Consider the following 22874-nt stretch of genomic DNA (forward strand, 5'->3'; position numbering starts at 1 on the left):
GACGGGCACTTGATCTTATGCGCTTCATCGAGAATGACGTAGTCCCAGACAAACTCCTGCTCATGGCTGCTGGCGAGCTGCTTCCAGTTGTTAATGAGCATCTGGTAGCTCGTGACGACGATGCCGTTCTTCCTCCGGACCCTCTCCAGGTTCCTGGTGCGCTCCATCTTGCTGGCGCCGTGGAACTCCTTGACGCGCAGGCCAGGGGTCCAGCGCCCAAACTCGGCCAGCCAGCTGCTGACCAGGGTGGTGGGCATGACGAGCAGGACGTGCCGGACCAGCTCGGAGTCAAACATGCCCGAGAGGAAGGCGATGACCTGGACGGTCTTACCCAGGCCCATGTCATCGGCCAGAATGCCACCCGGCCTGCCCTCCCGGTGCAGGCGGTACAGGAAGGCAACACCCTCCCGCTGGTGCTGGAAGAGCTTCCCGTGCATCTCCCCGTAGAGCAGCAGGCCGCTGCCGCACACGTCCACGAAGCCTTCCTCCTCTTCTTCCTCCTCCTCCTCCTCCTGCTGCTGCTGCTCCGCCGCGGCCAGCACCTCCTCCACTCGCCGGATGCGGCCCTGCAGCTTCTCGCTGGGGCGGATGGCGGCAGCCAGCCGGAACAACCTCAGCGCCTCCTCCAGCTCCCCGTCGCCCGCCGCCGCCTTCGCGCCGTCCACCAGCCTGCGGGAAACACCGTCAGGTACCGACCGACCGCCCCCCGCTCCCCGCTCCCCGCTCCCCCCCCCCGCTCCCCCGCTCCCCCTCCATCTCTCACCCCCGGTACCGCTCCTCCCGCTCTGCCGCCAGCCCCGGGGCCGCCATGGCGCCCGCGCTTCAAACGCCAGAACCCCTTCCCGTCCTGCCCCGCGGCACACGCCAATATCGCGGGCGCCGCAACCAATCCGCGCTCGGGGAGGGCGGGGCCTGGGGGGGGGGGGGGGGGCGATTCGCTTCGTTCCCGCCCCGCTCTGCCCGTGGTTTTGTTTTTTTTTTTTTTTTTTCCCGAGTGTCCCCCACCCCAGCGTGGCGGGAGGCGAGGTGCACCCCAGGGTGGGGGGGATGCCCGGAGCACCCACGGCCGAGCTCACCGCACACCCCCCCCCCCCAACGCCCACCCGTGGAACCCCGCCATTCCCCGCAGCCCCGCCCCGGACACGCCCCACAGACGCGGGTGGCAGCAGTCCGCCGGCCGGCAGGGGGCGGCGTTTTGGGCGGCGGCGCCTCTCTTGCCCCGCGGCCGGGGATCAGTCGCCGGGAGACCGAGGCGCCGCCATGGAGCCGCCCGCCGGTGCCAGCGGCCTGCTCGCGTCTCCCGGGGCCCGCCCGGGGCCGGGGCCGGGCGGCCGGCCGGCCGCGCTTTCCTCGGCCGCGCCGCAGAGCGTGGCCGGCACGGAGGTGCGGGGTGGGCGGCGGGAGCCCTGCGTGCTCAGCCTGGGCCGGCGGGGCGGCCGCTACGGGTGAGTGTGGCGGGAGGGCCCGGCCCGGCTCCGGTTGTCCGGGCAGGGGAAGGGGATGAGGGAGGCGGGGGAGAAGTTTCCTCCCGGCCGCGCGTCCCTGCTCGGCTCCCCGGGGCGCTCCGGGGCCGCAGGCACCGGCCGCCCTCACGCCCAGCCCGCCCTGGGGCGCTGGAAGTTGAGCGGCGCTTCACTTTCTCACCGCTTGCACCCGCGTCCTGTGCGGCTCTTTCCCCGCTTTCTCTTTCCCTGTAGCGCAGAAATAGAAATCGAACGTTACATTTCTCTGTGTGTACAGCTCTGATGTGTTACACCCTGTGACTACTTCAACGTTTGCCTGTGTGTGAGAAGGGAGTTGTTTCTGTCTTTTTACAAGCCTTTTCTCTGTCTCCAGGATAGTTGTCCATTCACAGGAGAAAGAAAACCCTGATCCAGATTATATTCCCATCAACAGCCGCTTTAAATGTGTGCAAGGTACTGACTCTCCTGGAGTGGGCTCTCTTGTGGTGGCAGGAATCCACTGCTGTTTATTGGCAAAACCTGAATTCAGTGCTTTTTCTTGACCTGCCTCCTGAGCACCCATATAGAGTGAATGTTTCCCTGTGAAACTAAAACACGCAGTTAATAGAATCCTGCTTCTTCCTCATCCAAGTGGGTAGTCTCCCCATGTCAGCATACAGTTGTGAGGAACTTGGTTCAGAGGAGTGGTGAGCCCGGCACCGTACAGAGCCAGCCCGTTCAGCACTTGTCTGTAGTGGCTGAAGCGTGGTGCCTGCTGACGTCTGTCCGTCTTCGCCAGAATGGCAGGAGCGGGGAGCTTTAGTCTGATTCCTGTGCATTTAGATCAAAACTTCTGTAAGGACTGTCAGGCTGTCACATCCAAACAGCCACCTATGGGATGGGAAGGAGCTTTACGCCTTGTCTTGGAAGAACTTAAGTAGCGGTGTCTGTCCCTGGGGCAAATGCTTGTTCAGGAATAAAAGCACCTTTTCTGGGATTAGTTTATTCCTTTCTGTGTAATTCAGCGTGGTTCTGCCTGTCATTTTTGCTGTGTAGACAAGCTCTGAAGTTCATGGTCACATTGGTCTTTCCCAAAGTAGCTACGCTGATGTGGAACAAATCGTGCAGGTGTGTGAGAACTCTGAGTATCAGGAGTTTCCCCTGTGACACTTTGATTGTGGGAAGTGACTGTCCAGGCTGTCCAGATACGGCCATTCTTTCTGCCAGAGCCATTATTAGTGGTACAGATGTCAATTAAAGCTGTTTGTTCCCTTGTTAGGACTCTTTTGTGGCTAGTAGCAGGTAGCATGCTCTGTTGAGTATGCAATTACTGCAGCCTTCAGTGTGAACTCTCTTGATCCTGTTTTTCTCTTTTCCAGAGGCAGAAGAAACTCTGCTGATTGATATAGCGACGAACAGTAAGTTTTATAACTGAGGTTGGGTGGCTAAGGCTCCTTCCAGGAAACAGGCTGTCTTTTGGGCACTGGCATGTGCTTATTCTACCTATCACTTCATAATCTTCCTCCACGCTTTGTGTTTGTCTTTTGATCAAGCAGGGGTTGTACTTCCTCTAATGTTGTCATCTGGCTCTTTTAGACAGTCGCTTGTCACGACAGACATAGTCCTAAGTGCCCAGGGTGAACTATTGGCAATTGGTCAAACTTTAGCTTCTTACATCTTTTCTCAAGGCCCTGCACTGCACTCTGAACCATTCTCATCTCCCTTCCGTTTCTCTGACCTGTACGTGAGCCTCGGTTACTCTCTGCCCCTTTCAGTGTTGACAGCGCTCTGTCTAGTCGCCAATTCTGCTTTTTCTTTCAATAAATTTTTAGAGCTCTTCTCTGCAAGCTGGCAGTAGGGAGGAGCATTCCTAAAACGAGGAAAGCATGACTGTTGCTACCCTGAGCAGGAGGGGGGGATCTCAGAAGCACAGGGAAACCAGCGTAGGTGCAGATTTCCATCAGAAACAGTAGTTGGAAGTTGGCTTTTATTGATGAGCTTAGAGGATGCCTAGAAAGCCTGGTCACTCTCGGGGCATAATATCTCTGAACCAGCCTTGACTGACTCCCTGAGTGTGTGTTTATGCCTGCAGCAGGCTGTAAGGTCCGGATACAAGGTGACGAGTCAGCGGAGCGGCTCTTTGAAATTCCTGATGAGGAGCGTTGCTTAGGATTCCTTTCAGAAGTGCAGAGCATACAGGAAGGTAAGCAGAGCTCCAGCTGTGTTTGTGAAATCCTGAGTGCCAGCGGTTTCCGACAGGGCTGATTTTTCTTTTTTTTTTTGTCCAGCCCACCTGAAAGCTTCCCTTCCTGAGCCGAAGGACTCGGCCATCTGGCATCAGGTGGAGAAGAACCTCCCAGGTCTATCACAGGCCTCTTCTTCGGGTACCCAACTGTCCCCTTTGTGTGCTCTGTGGTCTGTACAGTGACAGGGAGCTGTGTCTGACCCTGCCCGCAGCATTCTGGCTTCTGCCCCGCTTCCTCGCTTCACGTCACCCTGCACAAAATAAAACATCGTGGTCCTTGGGTTCTGTTGCCCCGGACCATTCATCCCTTCTCGAGTGCTCTCTTCTGCCCAGTGCTTTGGTTTGTGTATGCTAAGCTCCCTCCTGCCTTGCCTCGTGGTTAGTACCCCTTTCTCTCATTCCCTGAGTCATCAGAGTTGGTATATTGCTCTTACCATTTGCTTTTTCACTTTCTGTGGAGTTGTACTTTTTCTTTCTTGATCTGAGCTGTTTTAAATTGTTTCTCAGGGCATCGTTCTCGTTTCTTTCACAACAGGAGCTCTGGGGTTTGAGGATGACTTCAACACTCTAAGCCTAGAAGAGAAAAGAAACCTGCAAAACCACCACACGGGATCTCGCCGGGAACCCCCACCTCCTCCCGTGCCTCAAAGTAGGCAGTAAGTAACGTGGTGAATCTGTTCCCTTTTTTTCTTCTCTTCCTAGACAGCAGCGCCAGTTTTAATTCTGCTCTTGCTTCCTTCCTAGACTTCACCGAGAGAGAGAAGGTATCTCGAGGGACCAGCCAAAAGTGACCAACACTATGCGCAAAATGTTTTTGCCCAGCACCCAGTCAGGACAAAGAGAAGGCCTCATCAAACACGTGCTTGCCAAGAGAGAGAAGGCATATGTCAACCTTCACAACTTCAGGTTAGAGCTGTGACCGAGGAACAGTGTGTGTGGAGACAAAGCTGTTTGATCTCTTCTGTGAGCTCAAATCTGGCCCGGGTTTGAAATCTGACAGCTGCTGCTGTGTGGCCAGCTTGGGTGGCTAAAGGAGGGTCGGTGCAGACTGAGAGGCAGTAAGTGCCTGCAGTGCAGCTTCTCCTCTTGCATCTTTTCCCCTCTGCATGTCAGATCTTGGGCGGAAAGAGGATAAAGCCAGCCATCCCACCACACTGTCTTAGTGTTGTCCCACGCGACGTGACGTTAAAAGAGCCAGATGTTCGCTGACCCTGGTGAAATGTCTTTTGCATTCTGCAGAATCCCCAAGATGAGTGTCACTGAAAACGAGCCAAGCCTAGAAGAATTTTCAGTTACCCCATAGCTGGCATGGCTCTGCGGGTGGCCAGCTCACGTGTTGCGTCTGCTCCCAGCCTGAACGCTGCTGTGTGTGCACTGGAGAGACTGGGCTGATGCGGTTGTTACTGTGTTTTCTAACAGTTCAGCTGCTTTTGTGTTGCAGATTTTTTGTGGGAACGTGGAATGTGAACGGGCAGTCTCCAGACAGCAGCTTGGAACCCTGGCTGGTGTGTGACGCAGAGCCTCCAGACTTCTACTGCATTGGGTGCGTAGCAGTGACCTCGTATTTACTTACAGTGCTGGGTTTCTTGTTGCTCTTTCTTGGATGCTGGTGGGCTGTGTTTGTTTTAAGTTCCTGTTTTGTTCGTGGAGGTTCCATAAACCTGAGCTTTGTCTCAGAAGAGCTGTCTGAGGGGAAGGAGCTGTTTGGAGGAGGCAGGGTATTGGGTTAAACGAGGCTGGAATGACATAACAAAATAGATTTTCCTTGAGGCATCCACAGAGCTCTCTGGTTGTCCTCCACCTGAAGTAATACTTCTCAGAGAGATGGTTGCTGGAGTTCGTTGCAGTAGGGTCTCAGGGGTACTGTGGTGAAATTCTGCTGCTTTATTTAGCAAGTGGGAATAAGGAGCTTCTCTTCCAAGAAGAGCTGTTGCTGGAGGTTTCACATTGGACCTTCCTGCAGCAAGAGGGTGATCTGCAGGAGAGGGGGGGATATGCTAAGTTGGCTTGGTTCTTTAGGTTCCAGGAGCTGGACCTCAGCACGGAGGCTTTTTTCTACTTTGATTCTGCAAAGGAGCAGGAATGGCTGGCTGCTGTGGAGAAGTCCCTGCACCCTCAGGCTAAGTATAAGAAAGTGAGTTCTGTTCAGTGCTGCAGGGTCTTGTCATAGAGTTGGCATGATTGCAAGGAAAAGAGAAATGGGCTTCCCCTTTCCTCGCCTGCCCTGAAGAGCAGTGGCTGGAGATACAAGGGTGTATATACTTGGCTCATGCAGAGGCACACACATGCTAAGTATGCCAAATTAAATCTGGACAGTCCGTTTTTTGCCCCACAGTTGTACAGGAATATTGTACTTTGAAGTAGAAATTTATAAAGTTGGGGATCAAAATAACTATAAAATATGAGTTAGATGTCAGGCAAGTAGTATGCTCTGTAGAATCATAGCAGCAGGTTCAAATTGTTCATCTGTGTTACCGTCCCACCCTTGTACTATAGAAGCAAGGTGTGTCTTCAATAAATTGAATTAATAGCTTTTCCTTGAAGGAATGGGATAATTTTTGAGGCGAGATCTTCTAGAGGCTGTTGCCCTGGGACAGAATTGCTTCAGCAGGACTTCATTCTGGCTGGTTTAGAGCAAGCCGTTGGTTTTTATCTCTGCTGTAGCACACTTTTCTGCTGCAGGTACCAGCCCTAAGTTACCCTTTCCTCCTTAGCCCACGTGCTCGCTGTCACACCCGTCCTGCCGGCTCCGAGTTGAGCTCAGTGGCATGGGTTACAGGTCATACGGCAGGAAAACAGCGCACCTTGCCGAACTGAGGCTCGGCCAGAGGGAGTCAGGGGTCGTGACCTGACCTGTGGAGAGGCTCGTGCTCCTGTCTCTTTGCTTCTCTTGAGTTTTAGGTGAATTTCTCCCGCCCTTGTGAAAGGGAGAGAACAGGATATTGCTGCTGGCAGGGGGAAGTGACTGAAACCGTAGGTCAGAGCCACAGTTGCGTGCAAATTCCACTGCAGTGGAGCAGACTGAGTACTTGGGCTCTTCCAGTTAATTCTCTGATTTCAGCTTCTTCCTTCACTACGTAGACTTAATCCCAACACATCTTAATGTTTTGATGCCTCTAAAGTGAGCGTGTAGGCCGCGCTCGGGAAGATTAGGCCTTGTTGCTGTCTTTCAGAGTTGTGACCCCACTGTTCTGAAGGTACAGGGAGGTCATGGACTGGGAAGTGCCTTGGCTTAGCGTGTGTAAAAGAATTGGCCCCAGACCCGAGGTCCCTGCTGGGACAGAGCGTGTAGGCACTGTATTGACACCCGCGGGTGGAGCTCTGCGGGAGAGGAGAACCTCTTAGCTCCAGAAAGAGACTCTTTGCATTAGAGGACAAGTGTTGTCTGAAAAGCAATCAGTTTGCAGGGCTCGGAGATGGCTGCCTTTTGATACCCCGTGCGTCAGGCACGTTTCCCTCCGTAAATAAGAACTTTTCTGTCCGCTCCCCTCTGGCGCGTGTCACCGGCTCCGCTGTGGTCCTGCGTGAGCCAGCAGCTCCCCACGACGTGCCTAACTAGGGCACTGGGCAGCTGCCTCCCGTTGTTTCAGATTAGAGCACAGCTTGGTGTAAGAGGCTGGGGCTTCACAAACGGGTCTGCTGCACGTTGATTGAGTTTCTGTTGCCTCGCGAGGGAGCCCTGTTGGTAGGGAAGCGCCGGAGTGGGGCACGGAGTGAGCTCAGCACAGCTGATGATTACTGGGGCACGATAGATCGTCCTCCAGAACCTTGCTGTGGGACAGGAGGTCCTTTGGGCGGTGTGGCAAGCAGGGATTGAGCACAAAACACCATGAGGAGCCGGGAGAGCCAGAGAAGCAGAACATCAGGCGGGGCGGGCAAATCAGAACTGCGTTGCCAGTGCCTTGCTGGGAACTCGGAATCCCTTTTATTTTTGCAGGTGCAAATGGTCCGTCTAGTTGGAATGATGTTGCTCATATTTGCGAAGAAGGATCAGCTGGGCAATATCAGAGAGATCATGACGGAGTCTGTGGGCACGGGAATCATGGGAAAGATGGTGAGTCACCGGGGCCAATTTGTTGCTTCCGTTCATCCGTGCAGGTCACGGCGCAGCCTGGTTTTGTTCCCCTGTCTGTGCCATCCCCATCTCCTCCCTGGTGCCTCACCTGCCGCCTTCCCTGGCGACTGCTGATACCTGCTCTCCCCAGGGCAACAAGGGCGGCGTGGCGGTGAGGTTCGTGTTCCACAACACGACCTTCTGCGTTGTCAACTCCCACCTCGCTGCTCACGTGGAGGACTTCGAGCGGCGAAATCAGGATTATAAGGATATCTGTGCTCGCATGAGTTTCGTAACCCCTGATGATAGTCTACCTCAGCTCAACATCATGAAACACGAGTAAGTTTATTTTGCCATTTTTTTCCCTTTTGAAGCGGTGTTGAATAATCCAAATCAAGTCAGAATCACAGCAACAGATTTCCTGCAGGTAGATTTTTTTCCAGCTTAACAATATAACTGAAGATGCCAAGGCCTCTGGTGTGCCAGAGCTCCCGCAGTCGAACTGCGTGGGCACCTCGCTGGTGACTTGTGCGACCTGTCTCTAACAGCCCTCCCCTTGCGTGTTGTGTTTAACACTCCCATTTCAGCAGGCACCGTTCCTGAGTCAGGGCTTGGAGAAACTCAGGGGTTTTTTTTGTGATGGGAAATGGGAGTGTATGAGCAGAGGAAGAAGAGGGATCGCAGGTGGGCAGAAGCTATGCTGTTTAGGCTTTTTTGAGTAACAAGTGCTTATGATTGCTCTTTCAGTTGGGCTTTAAATGAATTGGATGATACACAGGCAATACTTGATTTTCTTTTTTTTTTTTTTTTTTTTGAGGTGACAGTGGTGATGAATAATCCGAATCAAACTCAAACCTGTGTATAACAAAGCATATAAATTAAGTTTTCTTAAACCTGATACGAATTATTAATACTTCTGTAGTTAGTATTTAAACCATTTAAATACTGAAAATAAAATGTAGAGTGGATTAGTGCAGAAAAAACTTCCAAATACTAGATTATCCTTGATAATCCACTAATGGAAATTTTGAGGTTTGACTATAAACAGGAAGAGCTTCGATAGCAGAGAGGGGTTCAGATTTTAATCTTTAAATGGAACCTTTATGGAGTAAAGAGTGAATACCACAAGTGTTTCTTTAGCTGCTGGTAATGAGAAAGCTGTGGGTCCGTCTGAAAGCCCAGGGAGGAGCAGAGTGAGAGCAGGTGCTGGGGAGGTAGGACCACACCGTTCAGGTGGTCACGGGCTCAGCAGGAGCCTGGCTCTGCTTTTGCCAGCGCTGCCGGGGCCGGGCTTTGCTGGGGCCAGGCTTTGCTGGGGCCAGGCTTTGCTGGGGCCAGGCTTTGCTGGGGCCAGGCTTTGCTGGGCGGGTGGTGCAGCAGTGGCCTCATCTGGGTGGGAAACCGCCCGAGGTGTGAGCACGCAGGTACCTGCGCCTCAGCCTGCCCGACTGGTTGGTTGAGAGCAGGCTCTGCCTGACGCCCTGCTCACTGCCCTCTTCTGTACGCGGGGAGAGCCTGGGTGCTGGATGGGGTTTGTGTAGCTTGAGAGGCTGTGAAGCCTGCTGAGATCCCAATGAAGAGAAACCAGCGTGAGTTGCTGGTGTTCTCGGGCTTTTTTCGGACTGAGGCAGACTCGGGTATCTCCTGTTAAACTGTCTTCGTCCCCATGCGGGATTCCAGAGGAGATGGACCTGGCACTGTATTATCTGCTGCCACTAGAAATTTCTACTCGATCTTTCATCTCTCCTTTTGTCTCCCACGTGTCTCAACCTTAACCACCAGCAACCAACCACCTGTTCCTCTATGCCCCTTCTTCCCTGCGTGGCCTGCGATACTAACTACTGGCTCTTCTTCTCCACGTTTGTCTTTGTTTTCAGTGTTGTCATCTGGCTAGGAGACTTGAACTACAGGCTTTGTCTCCCTGATGCCAGTGAAGTGAAAAGTCTTATCAGTAAGAATGAGCTTCAGAAATTGCTGACATATGACCAGGTCAGTGAATGCCGCTTGCGCTTGCTCCGTGCTCCTGAGGTCATCTTGGTTTGAGATGTGCCTGTGCTTGGGAGGAGCTGGCAGACGCTCTGGGATAAGTGTCTGTAGATGTAGAGGCTAGGCCATAGGCAGAGCTCTGGGCGTCCTGACATCAAGCCCCTAAACAAAAATAGACTGTTCGTTATACCGGGGCTAACTGGGTGACTCGGGCAATTACCATGGAAGCATCTTTACATCTCAGTGGAAGAGTTCTCTCTTACGTACAAACTACAAGCTAGAACATGGGAGTCTGTAACAGCAGCAAAAGCTGCCATAATCAGTGTTCTGGAAGAGAGGCATTGATTTGGAGACCAGCGCTTGTAGCCAGGGCTCTCTGCTCAGCCAGTTTGACCTAAATTCTGTGCTGTAGTCTTCCCCGCTCAGCATTTCTGTGCAGCACACTGAAAACCGAGACAGCACCAGATGTGCCTTTAAGATGAAGGATTGTACCTCTGAAACATGTACAGAAATAGTGCAATATCATCTCTGACAGACAGTTCAACAGTAAATCTGATTGATTCTGTTCTCTATCTCATTTCTGCTGTACCACGGAGCTCCGTGCACAAAACAACTGTAGCTTAGATTTTTGTGAGGAAAACAACTAGGAAGTTTTTCAGAAGAGTAAATGAGAATTGTCAGCCAAGCACACTCCTGGAGGCTTTTGCTAAAATGCTTTTGCTAAAATGATTGGCAGTGAAATATTAATGATGGTGATGCTTAAGCGTGAAAGCTAATGAAGGCATTTAGCACAAGCGGAGCAATTAATATTTCCCTTAACTATTGTTTTGTGCTGTCTGCATGGTCTGGTAAGCAGTGCTGTGCCAATTTGTATTCAGTCTGTTTAGAAAGCATTCCACGGATGTGTTGGATTTTTTTTTTTTACCTTTGTTAAAGGTATAAAGTCTGAGAGGCAGTTTGGGGGATGCCTGGTGAATCGCATGGCCACAGGCTGCCATTGCTCTGCCTCCTGACACTGTGCTGTGGGAGGGAGGTGGTGTTTGGGGTGGCTTGTTGGTTTGGGATTTTAGTTTGGTTTCTTTCTTAACATGTTCTTTTTCTGCTTTAGCTGAATATTCAGCGCACTCAGAAGAAAGCATTTGCGGATTTCACCGAGGGAGAGGTTAAATTCATCCCCACATATAAATACGACTCTAAAACAGATCGCTGGGACTCCAGGTAAATTGGCCTCGAATGGACACGTTTACCTGTGACACACAAAGCATGCTCTCGCAAAACTTGCTTTCCTGCTTCCTAGAGCTGGAAATACCTCACAGTGTTACGGTGATGGCTGGAGTGCACAGATGAGTTTGTGCTCCTTTGTTTCCCCTGCTTTTCTGAAATAAGCAGACCCTGTATGCGTTGACCGGGCACATGCCTTAAACCTCGGTTGCTGCTGATTCCCATAGATGAAGGCAGGTAAAGCGTGAACTTGCAGGTGGCCCTGCGCTGGGGGGGGTGGTTTCTGCTGCCAGGGACAGACAAACAGTATAAAAGGAATTGAAGAGATAAGGAAACGCTCTGAGTCATCCCATCCCCTGACTTGCACACTCGCAGGGGCGGCCGTGCTGCGATAGCAGCAGTGGTTCCTCCTTGCTGCTCTTTGCTTGGTGCCTCCCACAGACACTTATGCATCTGCTGCAGAAGCTTGCCCTAAATGGAGAAACTCCCAAGAAGGAGTTTCAAACCATACGGCCACTGGATTTTACTCTGCCTGTGTTTATGAACCAGCACAATAGTTACTCTGGAGAAGGATAACCCAGGATTCAGACTTCATAACATAATAGTAATAGCTGAGTGGACTTTCCGTGGTGGAAACAATAAGCGATGGATCAGATTGTAGTGAGCAGAAGGATCTGGCAGCAAAAGGAACTAGTGCAGCTTGGGTCACAGTACACATGGCTTCAGACTGTGGAAACAGGCTTGTCTGAGGTTATTGTGCTTCCTGATGCTGGAAAGGACGGGAATTTTAGCTACTGTGTAGGGAAAGGGGAAGAGAGCAGAAAAAACAGTGTAGTATTCAAGTTGAGGGAAGTAATAGGAGTTCATCCCATCCCTGCTGATGCAGTCATGGGGGGGGGGGGGGGTGGGGGAGCTCCCTGGCTGGGAAGAGGAACAGCTTGGATGATCTATTAGGACTGCTGGATTTCCCTGGTAACCTGATTTTTCTTTGTAGTGGCAAGTGTCGTGTGCCAGCGTGGTGCGACCGAATCCTTTGGAGAGGAGGGAACATAAATCAGCTCCGGTACTGCAGTCATATGGACCTGAAGACTAGTGACCACAAGCCAGTCAGCGCGCTTTTCCGCATTGGGGTAACTTTTTTTTTTTTTTTTTTTTTTTTTTTTTTTTTTTATAAGCTCGGGTGGGATCACAGTAATTGTCCCGCATTCCTCTGGGAGGTGGTTGTGTGGTCGGGGGCACCTCTGCTAACGCTGTTGCGAGAGGACAGAGTAGATGGCAGCAAGGTGTGTGGGCTGTGCGGGTGTTGGGCGGCGTGGCAGCCTCTGCTCAGCAGGCAGCTGTGTCCTGGGTGGCACCGGGTCAGTGCTCTGCCTCAGCAGTGCCCGTGCTCGCCGGGGTTCACCCGAGCAGGGCTGGTCGTGTAGTAGGTAGAAGGGCATTCCCATGGGCTGCTCCAGCGATGCTGCTTGGCTGCTGGGGTGTAACCCGTGGCATCTAGTACTAGAATGGGTGAGCTGCTGTTTTCTCTCCTCCTGCAGCAGAAACCTGTAATTAGTTGTGCCTGCTGTTCAGTGTTGCCTCTGGAGTGTGAAGCGAGCGTGTCCCTGGGTCACATCTGGGTTTCTTCCGTGGAGAAAGGCTGGCAGCAGATTTGAGTTTCCTAGCTTACTGAATAGAGGCAGTCCAAGTCCATTTTTGCTACCTCCTGCTCCCTAGGTAGCTCAAGTCTCCTTCAAGGAGAGCCTTTCCCCTCTTCCTCTGGAAAATCATGAGTAATGCTGCGGGATGCCAATGCTGTCCCACAGCCATCACCCCCAGTAACCTCCCAGAAGTGTGATCAGTGGCCAGAAAGACCCTAGTAACATCTGTAGGGGTAAATTATGCCTGAAGTTGCATATGCAGCTTGGAAGTGCACCCATGCGTGCAGATTCTCTTAGCCTTTCAGCTGCACCTAGCAAGTGCTTAGAGAAATATTTCACTTCTGCAGTTTACTCGTGATCAACAGAGTTCCTGTGAAGCTGGTCAGAAACTTTGCTGTGTGTTTTCTGATCTTCCACAGGTAAAAGTTGTGGATGAGCAGAGGTATCGGAAGCTGTTTGAAGACATCGTTCGCATAATGGACAGAATGGAGAACGACTTTCTGCCTTCGCTGGAGCTGAGCAAGAGAGAGGTGAGGGTGGAACCTGAGTCACTGTCCACTTCCCAAACACAGCAGCCTTAGCAGTGCTGGAACTACTTGCAAAGGCTTTGGCATACTGGCTTATAGGAAATTGAACTTTATCCATCACCTTATGATCAGGAATTGGACTGGCAGGTCTTCTGCTAGGAGTCTGGCATTGCGTGGGCACTTCTCAGTCGTGGGCTGCCCCTCCAGACTCTGGCTGCCTTGCTGCGTGTCCCGTCGGGGCCGCTAAACGTGATTTGTGTTTTCTCTTTGCTCTGCAGTTTGAGTTTGAGAATGTGAAGTTCCGTCAGCTGCAGAAGCAGAAGTTCCAGATCACCAATAACGGGCAGGTCACCTGTCACTTCTCCTTCATCCCAAAGCTCAACGATAGCCACTACTGTAAGCCGTGGCTTCGGGCCGAGCCCTGTGAGGGTTACTTGGAGCCGGGTGAGTTCTACCACGGTTTCTACAGCGTGTGCTGGTGTAGACTGCCGCCCCATCTCCCTTCAGTCCTTCCTGTCTTTCCCGGGTCTAACCTTTTTCGCCATCATCCTTGTCTGTTTGTCTTCTCAGTTTTGTGGCCTTCGTCCCGGCCACTGTATGTTTGTCCTTGCCATCCCTTTTGGGGAGTGTCTGTATGTTCTTGAGAGCTCCTGTCTGTTGCAGATGAGAGCACAGACATCTCCCTGGATGTGTACGTCAGTAAGGACTCAGTAACCCTTCTGAACTCTGGCGAGGATAAAATTGAGGATATTCTTGTCCTTCACTTGGACCGAGGGAAGGACTATTTCCTTACCATCAGTGGGACCTACCTGCCCAGCTGCTTTGGCACCTCCCTGGAGGCCTTATGCCGAATGAGACGACCGATCCGAGAAGTTCCAGTCACCAAGCTCATTGACCTGGTGAGTAGCAGTGTTCTGGAGCAGCTCTCTTACCAGGGAGAGAGCATGTTCCCTTCTCTTTACTCCTAAAAGCAGGAGTAATACCTTCAGCTTGGGTCAGCTGTCCTGGCTCTGAGCCGATTTACTTTTTCCAGAGCTTGAGGTGCTCTTTTTTTATTATTTCCCTCCACCACAACCAGTGGCTTTTGGTGGCCTGTACTTTAATCCCCTCTTTCTGAGTAGGTTCTAAATACTGTTTGTTGGGACAAAAAAAGCGATCCCAGGACCTTGTGTTTTGTGTTCCTGTCATGCTGGTGCTGGCAGGCTCAGCTGGGTGGCACTGGTGTGTTGGAAGAGGAGTGGTTTGAAATGCTCTCCTCCGAGGTGCCTAGGCGGCTGCTGCGGTGACGAGGGCTCCAGGATCCTTTTCCTTCTGGACACTTGTGGCATTCGAGCTGCTCAGGGGACGGCACAGGCAGAAGCAGGAGGCCCAAAGGAAGGACTTTGCTGCTGTTAGGTGTGCTGATGAGTAGAGCTCAGCAAACGGCCAGTCTTGCAGCCGCTCTGGCCAGTTCCTCTCGCACCGACCACAGTGAGCAAGCTCTTCTGCAGTGCAGAGATAAGGGTTCCTCTCCCCGAGCTTCGCCGGCCCCAGCAGCATCAATATTCATCCTTCTGAGGCCACTTGTGGGCACGTGGCGGAGTGCAGTCGTGCCCTACTCACCTTGTTTCTTTTTGGTAGCTCACGGCTGTTTCTGAGACTAAGCCCCGCTTTGGTGATCTTAATTCTTGGGTTTGGCCTGCATTTATTCCTCTCTCGGCCTTTCCTGGCCTTGCTTCGGTGAGGTTTAGCAGTTTGTGAGTTTTAGTCTATTTATTCATTCTTGTTTAGCCAGGAAAGCCATTTCTTTTTTGTTCATCTGAAAGATTAGCCCAGTTCTTTTAGTATCACATGTCAGAGAGACCTCTCCTCTCTTCATCTCTTGCAATCTCATCCTTACGTGCGTTTTTTTTTTTTTGTCCAGTGAGCTGCTGCTCTTTCACATCTGTAGATTCGACAGCTTCCACTCCCATCTGCTTACACTTATTTCTCTTCCCTTTAGCAATTGCGCCGTGCCTCTTGCTGCCTCTTCCGCTTCCCACCTTCTGTTGTAGGTGTCTGCTTTTCTCACAGGCCCAACACACAGAAAGGCTGGTTTTATACCAGAATTTTGATTTTTTTGTAATCACCAGATCAGGCTAAGCAGAATCCAGGTGTCAAGATACAGTGTTTGCCTCCCCCGTTCAAGCAGCTAATCCAGGCCTCAGGCTCCTCATGCTTCTCAGGGTTCGACTGAAAGTCAGTCTTGTTCTAGGAATGTGTTGAACTTGGTCTGGAGCATTTCATCAGTCTTGGAGGCTTTTCCACCAGCTGTTTCCTGGTCAGTGCTCAGCACTGACTTCTTGCTTGATAGATGGGAACTCGGGCCCAGACTCTTAGCTTCTGCCCTCACAGACACACACTGTTGCTTTTCTAAGAGTAGTTGGAGGCTGCTTCTGCTTCCTTTACCTGTAAGTTTCCTTCTTCTGTTATTCAGTGAAACACATAGAAGTACAGAAAGCAAAACCATGGGAGAAGAGCGCCCTGTCCCAGTATCTGCAGCAAAGAAACAGGCTCTCGTGTCAGTGAGGTCAGTGTGACTGCAGTACTTCAATCGGAACACGTTAAGCAAACTCACGGAATTCCATGTGTAATGGCCCAAAGCAAAATTTAGTCACGCAGGTTATCGAGCTACTGTCATGTTGGAGCTAATGTAGGTCTTTTGGTTTTGGTCGTACCCGTGAGTTGAGAAAGTCTCAGACTCTGGACAAGCTGGGCACTTGCTGCAAGGCAGAGTGGTGCGCGTGCTAACCGCAGCACAGCAGCCTTTTGGTCCAGTTCGCTGTGTTTGGGTGATGTTCAGGCTCTGTGTGAGTCAGGCAGTGTGCTTGCGTATTAAGAACTGTTCTCCTTCCTGCACTTCTGTAGTGTCAGGGCTTGTCGTTTACTGCATCAGGCGTTTTTCTCAGCCTGGCTAGGCTGTATCTTGCCTTCAGCAGAGGGAGATCTGGAGACTGCAGGTCAGGAAGGGTCTGAGAGGCAGTTTGATGCAGGATAGCAAAGTGGGGTGGGAGCTTGTTTGGAAATGGCTCTCCTGGGAGAAGCTGCTGTCACTCGAGCATCTTGCCTTTGGGATTTCAGCAGTGGTATCTCATCCTGTTTTTTTTTTTTCTCGGGGTCCTACTGTAGGCTTTAAAAAGCCTCTTGCAGAATCTTTGTCGGGCGCGGGTTAGTCTCCCGGAGCTGTGACCACCACAGGAAGGGCGGTGGACAGCAGGGCAAGCAGTCAGGTAGGTGGTGGTGAGGCCGCTGGGATGACTCACCCAGTTACCAAACGGGCCCGTCCCTGCCCGGCCTGGCTATCTGGCACCCCGACCCTGTCACTGCGGTCCCTCCCCCTGGGCCTGGGAAGGAAAACCTGCGTGCCAGCTCGCGGTTGGAGCAAGCTGTTCTCGGCAGGAGGCCGGTCTGTCGTGGCCGTGCTAAAACTCAGCGAGCCCTCCGAAGGAAGCAGGCGCTGCAGGGGGAGCCCCAGGTGCTGCCCCCTCCCAGGCAGGCCCTGCGCCGCGGCGGCTGCAGCCACGCTTCCAGCTCAGCACCCCCCACCACCACCACCACCCCGAATGCGTTTCGGGTGCTCCCGCCCTGGAAGGTCCATCTAGCAAAGCTCAGCTTGGGCAGCCCACCGCCGCGTCCCGCTGCGGGCTCCAGGGCCCAGCCTGTGAGGCGGGCAGCCTGCCCTGGGCCGGCTTCAGGATCGCCCGAGGGGTCGGCCGGGCAGCCCGGAGGGGCTTTGGCACGCTGCTCCTCGCAGCCTGTTAATGCTATTAGCTTGAGACAGCCCGGCAGCCCGGGGCTTCGAGCGCAAACACTCATTTCCCCGACTGTACACAAAGCTGCTTAGGGGGCCTGTTGGCTCCGCAGCTGCCGCACACTCAGAAATACAGATTTAGCCTAGTGAATGTGAATGTTTTATCTCTGGCCTGGTCGCAAGGGCAGATGGCTGAAATAATACAGGGATATTTATTTCTGACTGGGAAGATTTAAGAAGGGGAGCTTCTTCCACCTCCGGTCTGCCCATGGCCAAACTCTGCCGGATAGCGAGCAGTGCTGCTGCAGGGCCCCTTTGAGGAGTTTGTAGAAATCCTGACGAGGTCGTACATCATGTGAGCAGGATTTTTGCTAATTGGCAGGCAAATCTCTCACCGCAGGTTTAACTTTGGCCATGTCAGCAAAATGTGTGAAGGACCTGGCATTCAGTGCGTTCTTGTAATGCAAATTAGGTTTCTGCTTAATCTGAGGGTACGTTCTCTCTCTTAACGATACTTTTTCCTCTTCTCTCTTTCCCGCTGCTCTCAGGGAGAAGACAGCTTCTTAGAGAAGGTAACGCAAGAAATTGCTGGGGAAGTCTGCTTCTCAGTGACTTGTTTGTAACGAATGAGAGTTTTCCCCTTGTTTTCTGCTGAAGAGGGAAGGGGAGGTGGGCGCAGAGGGAGCACTTGTTCCAGCAAAGCCTCTTAGCACAGCTGTGGGCTAGATGAGAACATGTAGGAGCACAAAGTGACCCCGCAGCCACGATGGGGCTGGCCCAACTGAGCTGCTTAAAGCTCACCAAATTTGCTTTGGGGCGGGAGGAGGAAAAAAAAAAAAATACTCTCCTGATTCTGGCAGCTAATATAGGTATTTCCAGAAAAGATTCCCAGCCTTTGGCATATCTGAGTTAGCTCTAACCATGCACGGAAGGTGGGGTTCACCATAGACACGCGGGGAGAGGGCTGAATTGGAAAACCAAAGGCTTTTGCTCTTTCCATCTTGTTGTGACCTGAGGGAGGGCCTCGCACGGGAGACAGATGTTCCTCTGCTTCCTCCGGCAGCGGAGCTGGGGCTGCCAGCTCTTCCATCGCTGCTTTACTTTGCACTTGTGCTCTGCCCTGGAGGCCAAGAGACTCAAATCCTTTCATTCGAAGCTGCCGGGGGGTGTGTGGCAGCGTTTGCTCCTGCTCTCCCTGCGCGGGCCCAGACGTTTGGTAACTTGTTTGTGCTGGCTCTGGGCAGGCTCCCCGGGCTGGGTGACCTGGCCCTCTCCAGGCTGCCGGTGCTGTGCCGGGGTACAAGAGGAGAGGGAGGGGCTGTCCCCGCTCCCGGAGGGGACCGAACTGGGGTGCTGGAGCAGATCCAGCTCCCGGACTCCTCCCTAGCAGAGGGGAAGGGAGGAGCTCGGTGTGCCTGCCTCCCGGGAACAGCCTTTTGCAGAGCATCTTCATCTTCCTTCCCGCGGAGAGGACACGGCCGGGCCTTCCCGTGCTCGCACACGGCAGGAGAGGGCGCTCGGTGCCCGGCCAACGCGCAAGGAGAACCCAGCGCAGCCTCCTCCTCCTCTGCCTTGGGGAGCTCGGGGCCTTCTCCTCCTCCCCTGCCCTACGCAGCTGGGCTCTCCCCCCTTGGGGGTCCCCGCAGCTCTCCAGGTCGTGCCAAGGGCAGCCTGGCAGAGCTCCGGCTCTCGGCTCCAGCGCTGCGATGCCCTGGCGAAGGGTTTGTCTGGTGAAGAGCCCTTAGCTCTGAGCGCGCCCGCGGCTCTCCCCTTTTCCTTCTGAAAGTTGCAACGCGCTTGCCTAACGTGCTGCTCCCAAGCCCTCCCCGCGTGCTTGGACGAGTGAGGCGGATGGGTGGCCGCGACCCCAGCATCTGCTAGCTGGGTGAAATCCAGTGGTGTGTGGGGCAGAGCGGAGCTGTGCTGTGCTGCGTGGCTGTTGCCCGTGCCGCCGGGGCTCGTGCCAGCCTGCAGCGTCCCGGGGGAAGCCGAACCCAGCCCCGGCTGGCCGTGGGTGACCGGGTGTGCTGCCGAGGGACAGCGATGGCAGTTGTCACGTAAGGGGACAGCTGGAACGCAGCGCTTTGTGTTTGGCTTGCGGCACTCCTCTCTGCTGGTGTCCTTGGGCTCGCGCCCGTCTCTTCTGGGTGCTTCTGCTGACTGAGCTTCGGGAGGGCTGTGCATGGCTTCCTGCCGGGGAGCATGCAGGAGCGGTGGCAAACTGAGAGTAAAATCAAGCGAGAAAATCACTGATCCTGCTAAAGATTGGTGTGATGGAGACTTCTGAGCAGTTGAGCTCATCAGGTGCTTTGCCTGAGTAAGCGGGAAAACACGACAGTGGTGTCGGGTGGTTTGTGTTCAGCGGAGACCTCTCCTTTAGGAGAATCGGGAAAAAGGCTCCAGAGGCGTGGGCGGTTTTAGAGCCCGGGGGCAGGCGTGGCCGGAGCAGAGGGGCGTCGGGAAGGGCACGGCCGCCACGCCGCACGCCGAGGAGCTCCGGGATGAGCGGGGCGCGGCGGCTGGGGCGGCCCGGGAGCGGGGAAGCCGCCGCGGCGGCGGGACGGGAGCCGGGGTCGGGCCCGGGAGCCGTCCCGCGGGAGCTGCTGCGGCTGGCGGAGCGCCCGGGGCCGGGGCCGTCCGGCGGTTTGGCGGTGGGCCGGGCGGGTTGTGCTGGGGGGGGCGGCGGGGGGCGGCGGGGCTGGGACCCGGGGGCCTGCTGCCGCCCCGCTCCGGGCCCTGCCGGGGGCACTGAGGCCTCCCTGGAACCTCGTGTGCTCTTTGCCGCCAGGAGAAAGCCGTTCTGCAGATGGGCTCCCTGGACAGCGAGGAGGCGAGCGGGATGCCGCTGCAGGTGCCGAAGGAGATCTGGCTCTTGGTGGACCACTTGTTCAAGCATGCCTGCCACCAGGTGAGGGAGAGGGCCTCTGCCGTGCCGGGGGGGCTCTGGAGAGCCCCCTGACCCGATGCGTCGCCGGCACCTGGAGATCAGCTCCAGTTCGGTGTTTCCAGGTCAGGGCTTTTCCCCCGTGCTCGAGGCGGTGGGGGGGGGGGGGGGGGGTACCAGCTTTCACCCCGCTGACACCGTGCGCATCAGCCTTGGTGAGGATGGTCACCTTGTCCATCCCTGGGCTGTTTTTGGCAGGAGGACCTGTTCCAGACTCCGGGCATGCAAGAGGAGCTGGAGCAGATCATTGACTGCCTGGACACCAGTATCCCCGAGACAATCCGTATCCTTGCTGCGCCTGATGCTCCCGGGCTCTCAGCCCTGCTTGGGGGTTGGCTCCCCTCTGCCCCCCCAGACAGAACCTCTCCAGAAGCTGAACGTATGCTGGCTAAAAGAGGCCCAGGGCCAGAGCTCTGGAAGCTTCTGCAAGGCTGTGCCAAGCGCAAGAGCTGGTGAGGGTGGACGCTGGGGAGCACGACCTGGAGAAGGGGCTAATGGAGCAGAGGACTTCGGTGGGGCCAGAGGGTGGGCAGATTGGGACAGCGCTTTCCACGGCTGGGGGACAAGAGGGGGAGGAGGAGGAGGGCTTTGGTGTCAGGGAGCAGTTAGGCAGGCAGAGAACTTGCATGACCTGCGAGGAGGAAGCCGACGCTAAGCAACTGGGGAGGCAGGAGCAGGCTGGGGGGGGCGGTGGTCCCTCTGCTCAGCATGGCCCTTGATGCCCCCCGGTCCAGCGGGCAGTAACCACTCTGTGGCTGAAGCACTCCTCATCTTCCTGGAGGCTCTGCCGGAGCCCGTGATCTGCTACGAGCTGTATCAGCGGTGCCTCGACTGGTCGCACAGCAGCCGGCTGTGCCGACAGGTAATGGCGCTGCCGTGGCCCCGCTCCCCTCCCGCCGGGGGCTGGGGGTGGGCAGGGTGACCCGGGTGCTCTGGCTTCCACAGGGACCCCGCGCGAGCCCTGTGTCGCCCTGATCACATGCAGGAGCCCCCGCTGCTCCCGAGGGTTTAATCACCTGCTGGGAGCTGCAGTTCTACACGTCCCCTAAGGGCTGGGGCTGAGTGGCTCTTAGGGAGAGCCAGTGGGGCAGCCAGCAAGGCCAAGCACGCCCTTGGGCAGAGGAGGACATTTTGGGGCCCCTTTTCAGGACTGGTGTCAGGAAACCTCTGGCCCTAGTCGTCGAGGTGCTGCTGTGCAGCCACGGGGCTGAGCGCTGGGAGCACGGGGGGAGCGGGCGCGGGGCTCTGGCAGTTTTTGCCTGGTGTTGCAGTTAGCCTCGTGACCACCAGCCAAAGCCCCTGGGTGCCATCAGCGCTGGGCTACAGCCGGTGGCTCGCGGCTTTGCTTTCTGGGCCCGTGGCTCGCGCCCGCGGTCACGCAGTGGCCTCAAGGCAGCAGGAAGGGGAAGGCTGCTCGCCCCGGGGGGGCCAGCCCAGGCTGCGGCGGTGAGAGCCGGGAGAGCTTCCTGTCTCCGTTTCCCTCCAGGTGATTTTTCAGCTGCCTCGCTGCCATCGCAGCGTGTTTCGGTACCTAATGTCGTTCCTCCGAGAGCTGCTCAGATACTCGGAAGACAACAACGTCAGCGTCGCCATGATCGGTGAGTGTGCCGCTCTGCTCCGCTCCGGCCGCTCTCACGGACACACAGCCCCTGCCCGCTGCCCCTCCAGCTCTCCGGGCCTGACCAGTAACTCCTTCTGCCTACCTCCGCAGCCGCCTTGTTCTCCAGCCTCCTCCTGCGCCCTCCACCCAATCTGATGGCAAAGCAGACTCAGCAGGACCGCCAGCGTGCCATCAACTTCCTCTACAGCTTCCTCCTCGCCGGGGATGAGGAGTGACTCCTGCCCGTGTGCCAAAGCTGAGGCCCCAGCCCTGCACCGGGCCGGGCCTCTGACAGCTCCCGCGGGGTGAAAGGCTCTGAGCTACGCCGGGGGCCGTGTTTACAGTCGGGAGGGACGTGCTCCCCTCTCCTTCCCGCCGCCGCACCCTCCGCTGCGGAGGACCTGCGCGCTCCTTGCACCGCCGCCCACGCCAGGAGCCCCCTGCTTTCTGCCGGGGAGCTGGGTGGATCTGCTGACGGCCACGCGCTGTGCCAGCAGCCCGCTCATCCCCTGGCAGTGTCGCCGGTTCCCTGAGTCATGCTTCGCTCTCCTCACCCCCCCCGCTCCTCTCCCCGGAGCCCTTGCGGGGAAGGGTGGAGGCAGCCGGTGCTGGCGGGGGGCCGGGGTGCGCCCCGGGGCCGGCCCCGCGCTGGTGTTGGGCGCCCGTCACCCCCCGCAGCCGCCCCGGCGCTGTGTGCGTGGAAGCTGGGGCGCGGCTCCCCCAGGAAGGTTTATCCGGACGTTTGGCCTCTCCCCTCCCGGCCCCCCAGGTCTCTCCCAGCCTTCCCCCCCCCCCCCCCGGGCCTTGCTGTCCTCTCCCTTCCCCTGCGCCCCAGCTTCCCTCGGGGACCTGGGGGGGGCAGGGGGTGATGGAGGGGTGAGGCGGGCAGGGCCCGGCTCCTCTCTGCCCCCCAGCCCAGCGGGCAGAGCCACGGGGGGGGCTGCTGGATGCTGTCCTCCCCCCTCCCCGAGGTGCTACGGGAGGGTGCAGGCTGGGGGGTGGGAAACGAGCCCCAACTCCACCTCGAGGAGCAGTGGGGAAGGGGGGGGGACACCCCCGGGGGTGCAGGAGGGAGGCCTGTCCCACTGAAACACTAAGCAGAGCCCTCCCTGCTGAGGGAGCCTTGGCTGTGGGGAGGGGGGGGCTGCAGTCCCAGAGCCCCCCCACGGGTGTCTGGCTGAGCTGCTGGGGGCTGCTTTTTTTTTTTTTTTTTTTTTTTGCGTTTGGGGTTTTTTTTTTGTTTTGTTTGTTTTTTCCCCTCTTTAAAATTTTTAAATTACATAATTTATTGGGAAACGGTTCGTTCCAAATAAACCTCCGTTGTGCAAGAGGGTTTGTTTTTTTTTTTTTTGGGGGGGGGGGGTGGGGGGGGGGGCTCTCCCGCCGTCCCTGCCGTCCCTCACGTAGCTCGGGGCCGTGCGGCCCGGGGGGGGGGGGGTGGCCGCA

General features: G+C 55.5%; 1 protein-coding gene across 4 annotated transcripts; it reads left to right on the forward strand.

Moving 5' to 3' along the window:
* The first annotated feature begins 22 nt into the window (after positions 1 to 22).
* OCRL (OCRL inositol polyphosphate-5-phosphatase) lies at positions 23 to 22641 on the forward strand. Of its 4 annotated transcripts, none has more exons than XM_042807500.1 (23): positions 23 to 688; positions 1837 to 1916; positions 2822 to 2860; positions 3535 to 3645; positions 3731 to 3826; positions 4223 to 4343; positions 4432 to 4593; positions 5129 to 5230; positions 5707 to 5821; positions 7625 to 7741; positions 7893 to 8080; positions 9619 to 9730; positions 10836 to 10945; positions 11943 to 12078; positions 13008 to 13118; positions 13394 to 13559; positions 13779 to 14014; positions 17433 to 17456; positions 19673 to 19792; positions 20027 to 20111; positions 20563 to 20690; positions 21315 to 21426; positions 21540 to 22641. In XM_042807500.1, the coding sequence occupies exons 1-23, from the start codon at positions 63 to 65 to the stop codon at positions 21662 to 21664; spliced, it is 3222 nt and encodes a 1073-aa protein (XP_042663434.1). In that variant the 5' UTR covers positions 23 to 62; the 3' UTR covers positions 21665 to 22641. The 4 variants fall into 4 exon arrangements, with proteins under 4 accessions (XP_042663434.1, XP_042663431.1, XP_042663433.1 ...); XM_042807497.1 differs by lacking the exon at positions 23 to 688 and adding an exon at positions 1246 to 1445; XM_042807499.1 differs by lacking the exon at positions 23 to 688 and adding an exon at positions 1246 to 1445 and having other exon boundaries at positions 3731 to 3802.
* The last annotated feature ends 233 nt before the right edge of the window (positions 22642 to 22874 follow it).

The sequence above is a fragment of the Tyto alba genome, unplaced genomic scaffold (assembly GCF_018691265.1).
Source record: "Tyto alba isolate M040663 unplaced genomic scaffold, T.alba_DEE_v4.0 Super-Scaffold_5, whole genome shotgun sequence".
NCBI classification, from domain to species: domain Eukaryota; kingdom Metazoa; phylum Chordata; class Aves; order Strigiformes; family Tytonidae; genus Tyto; species Tyto alba.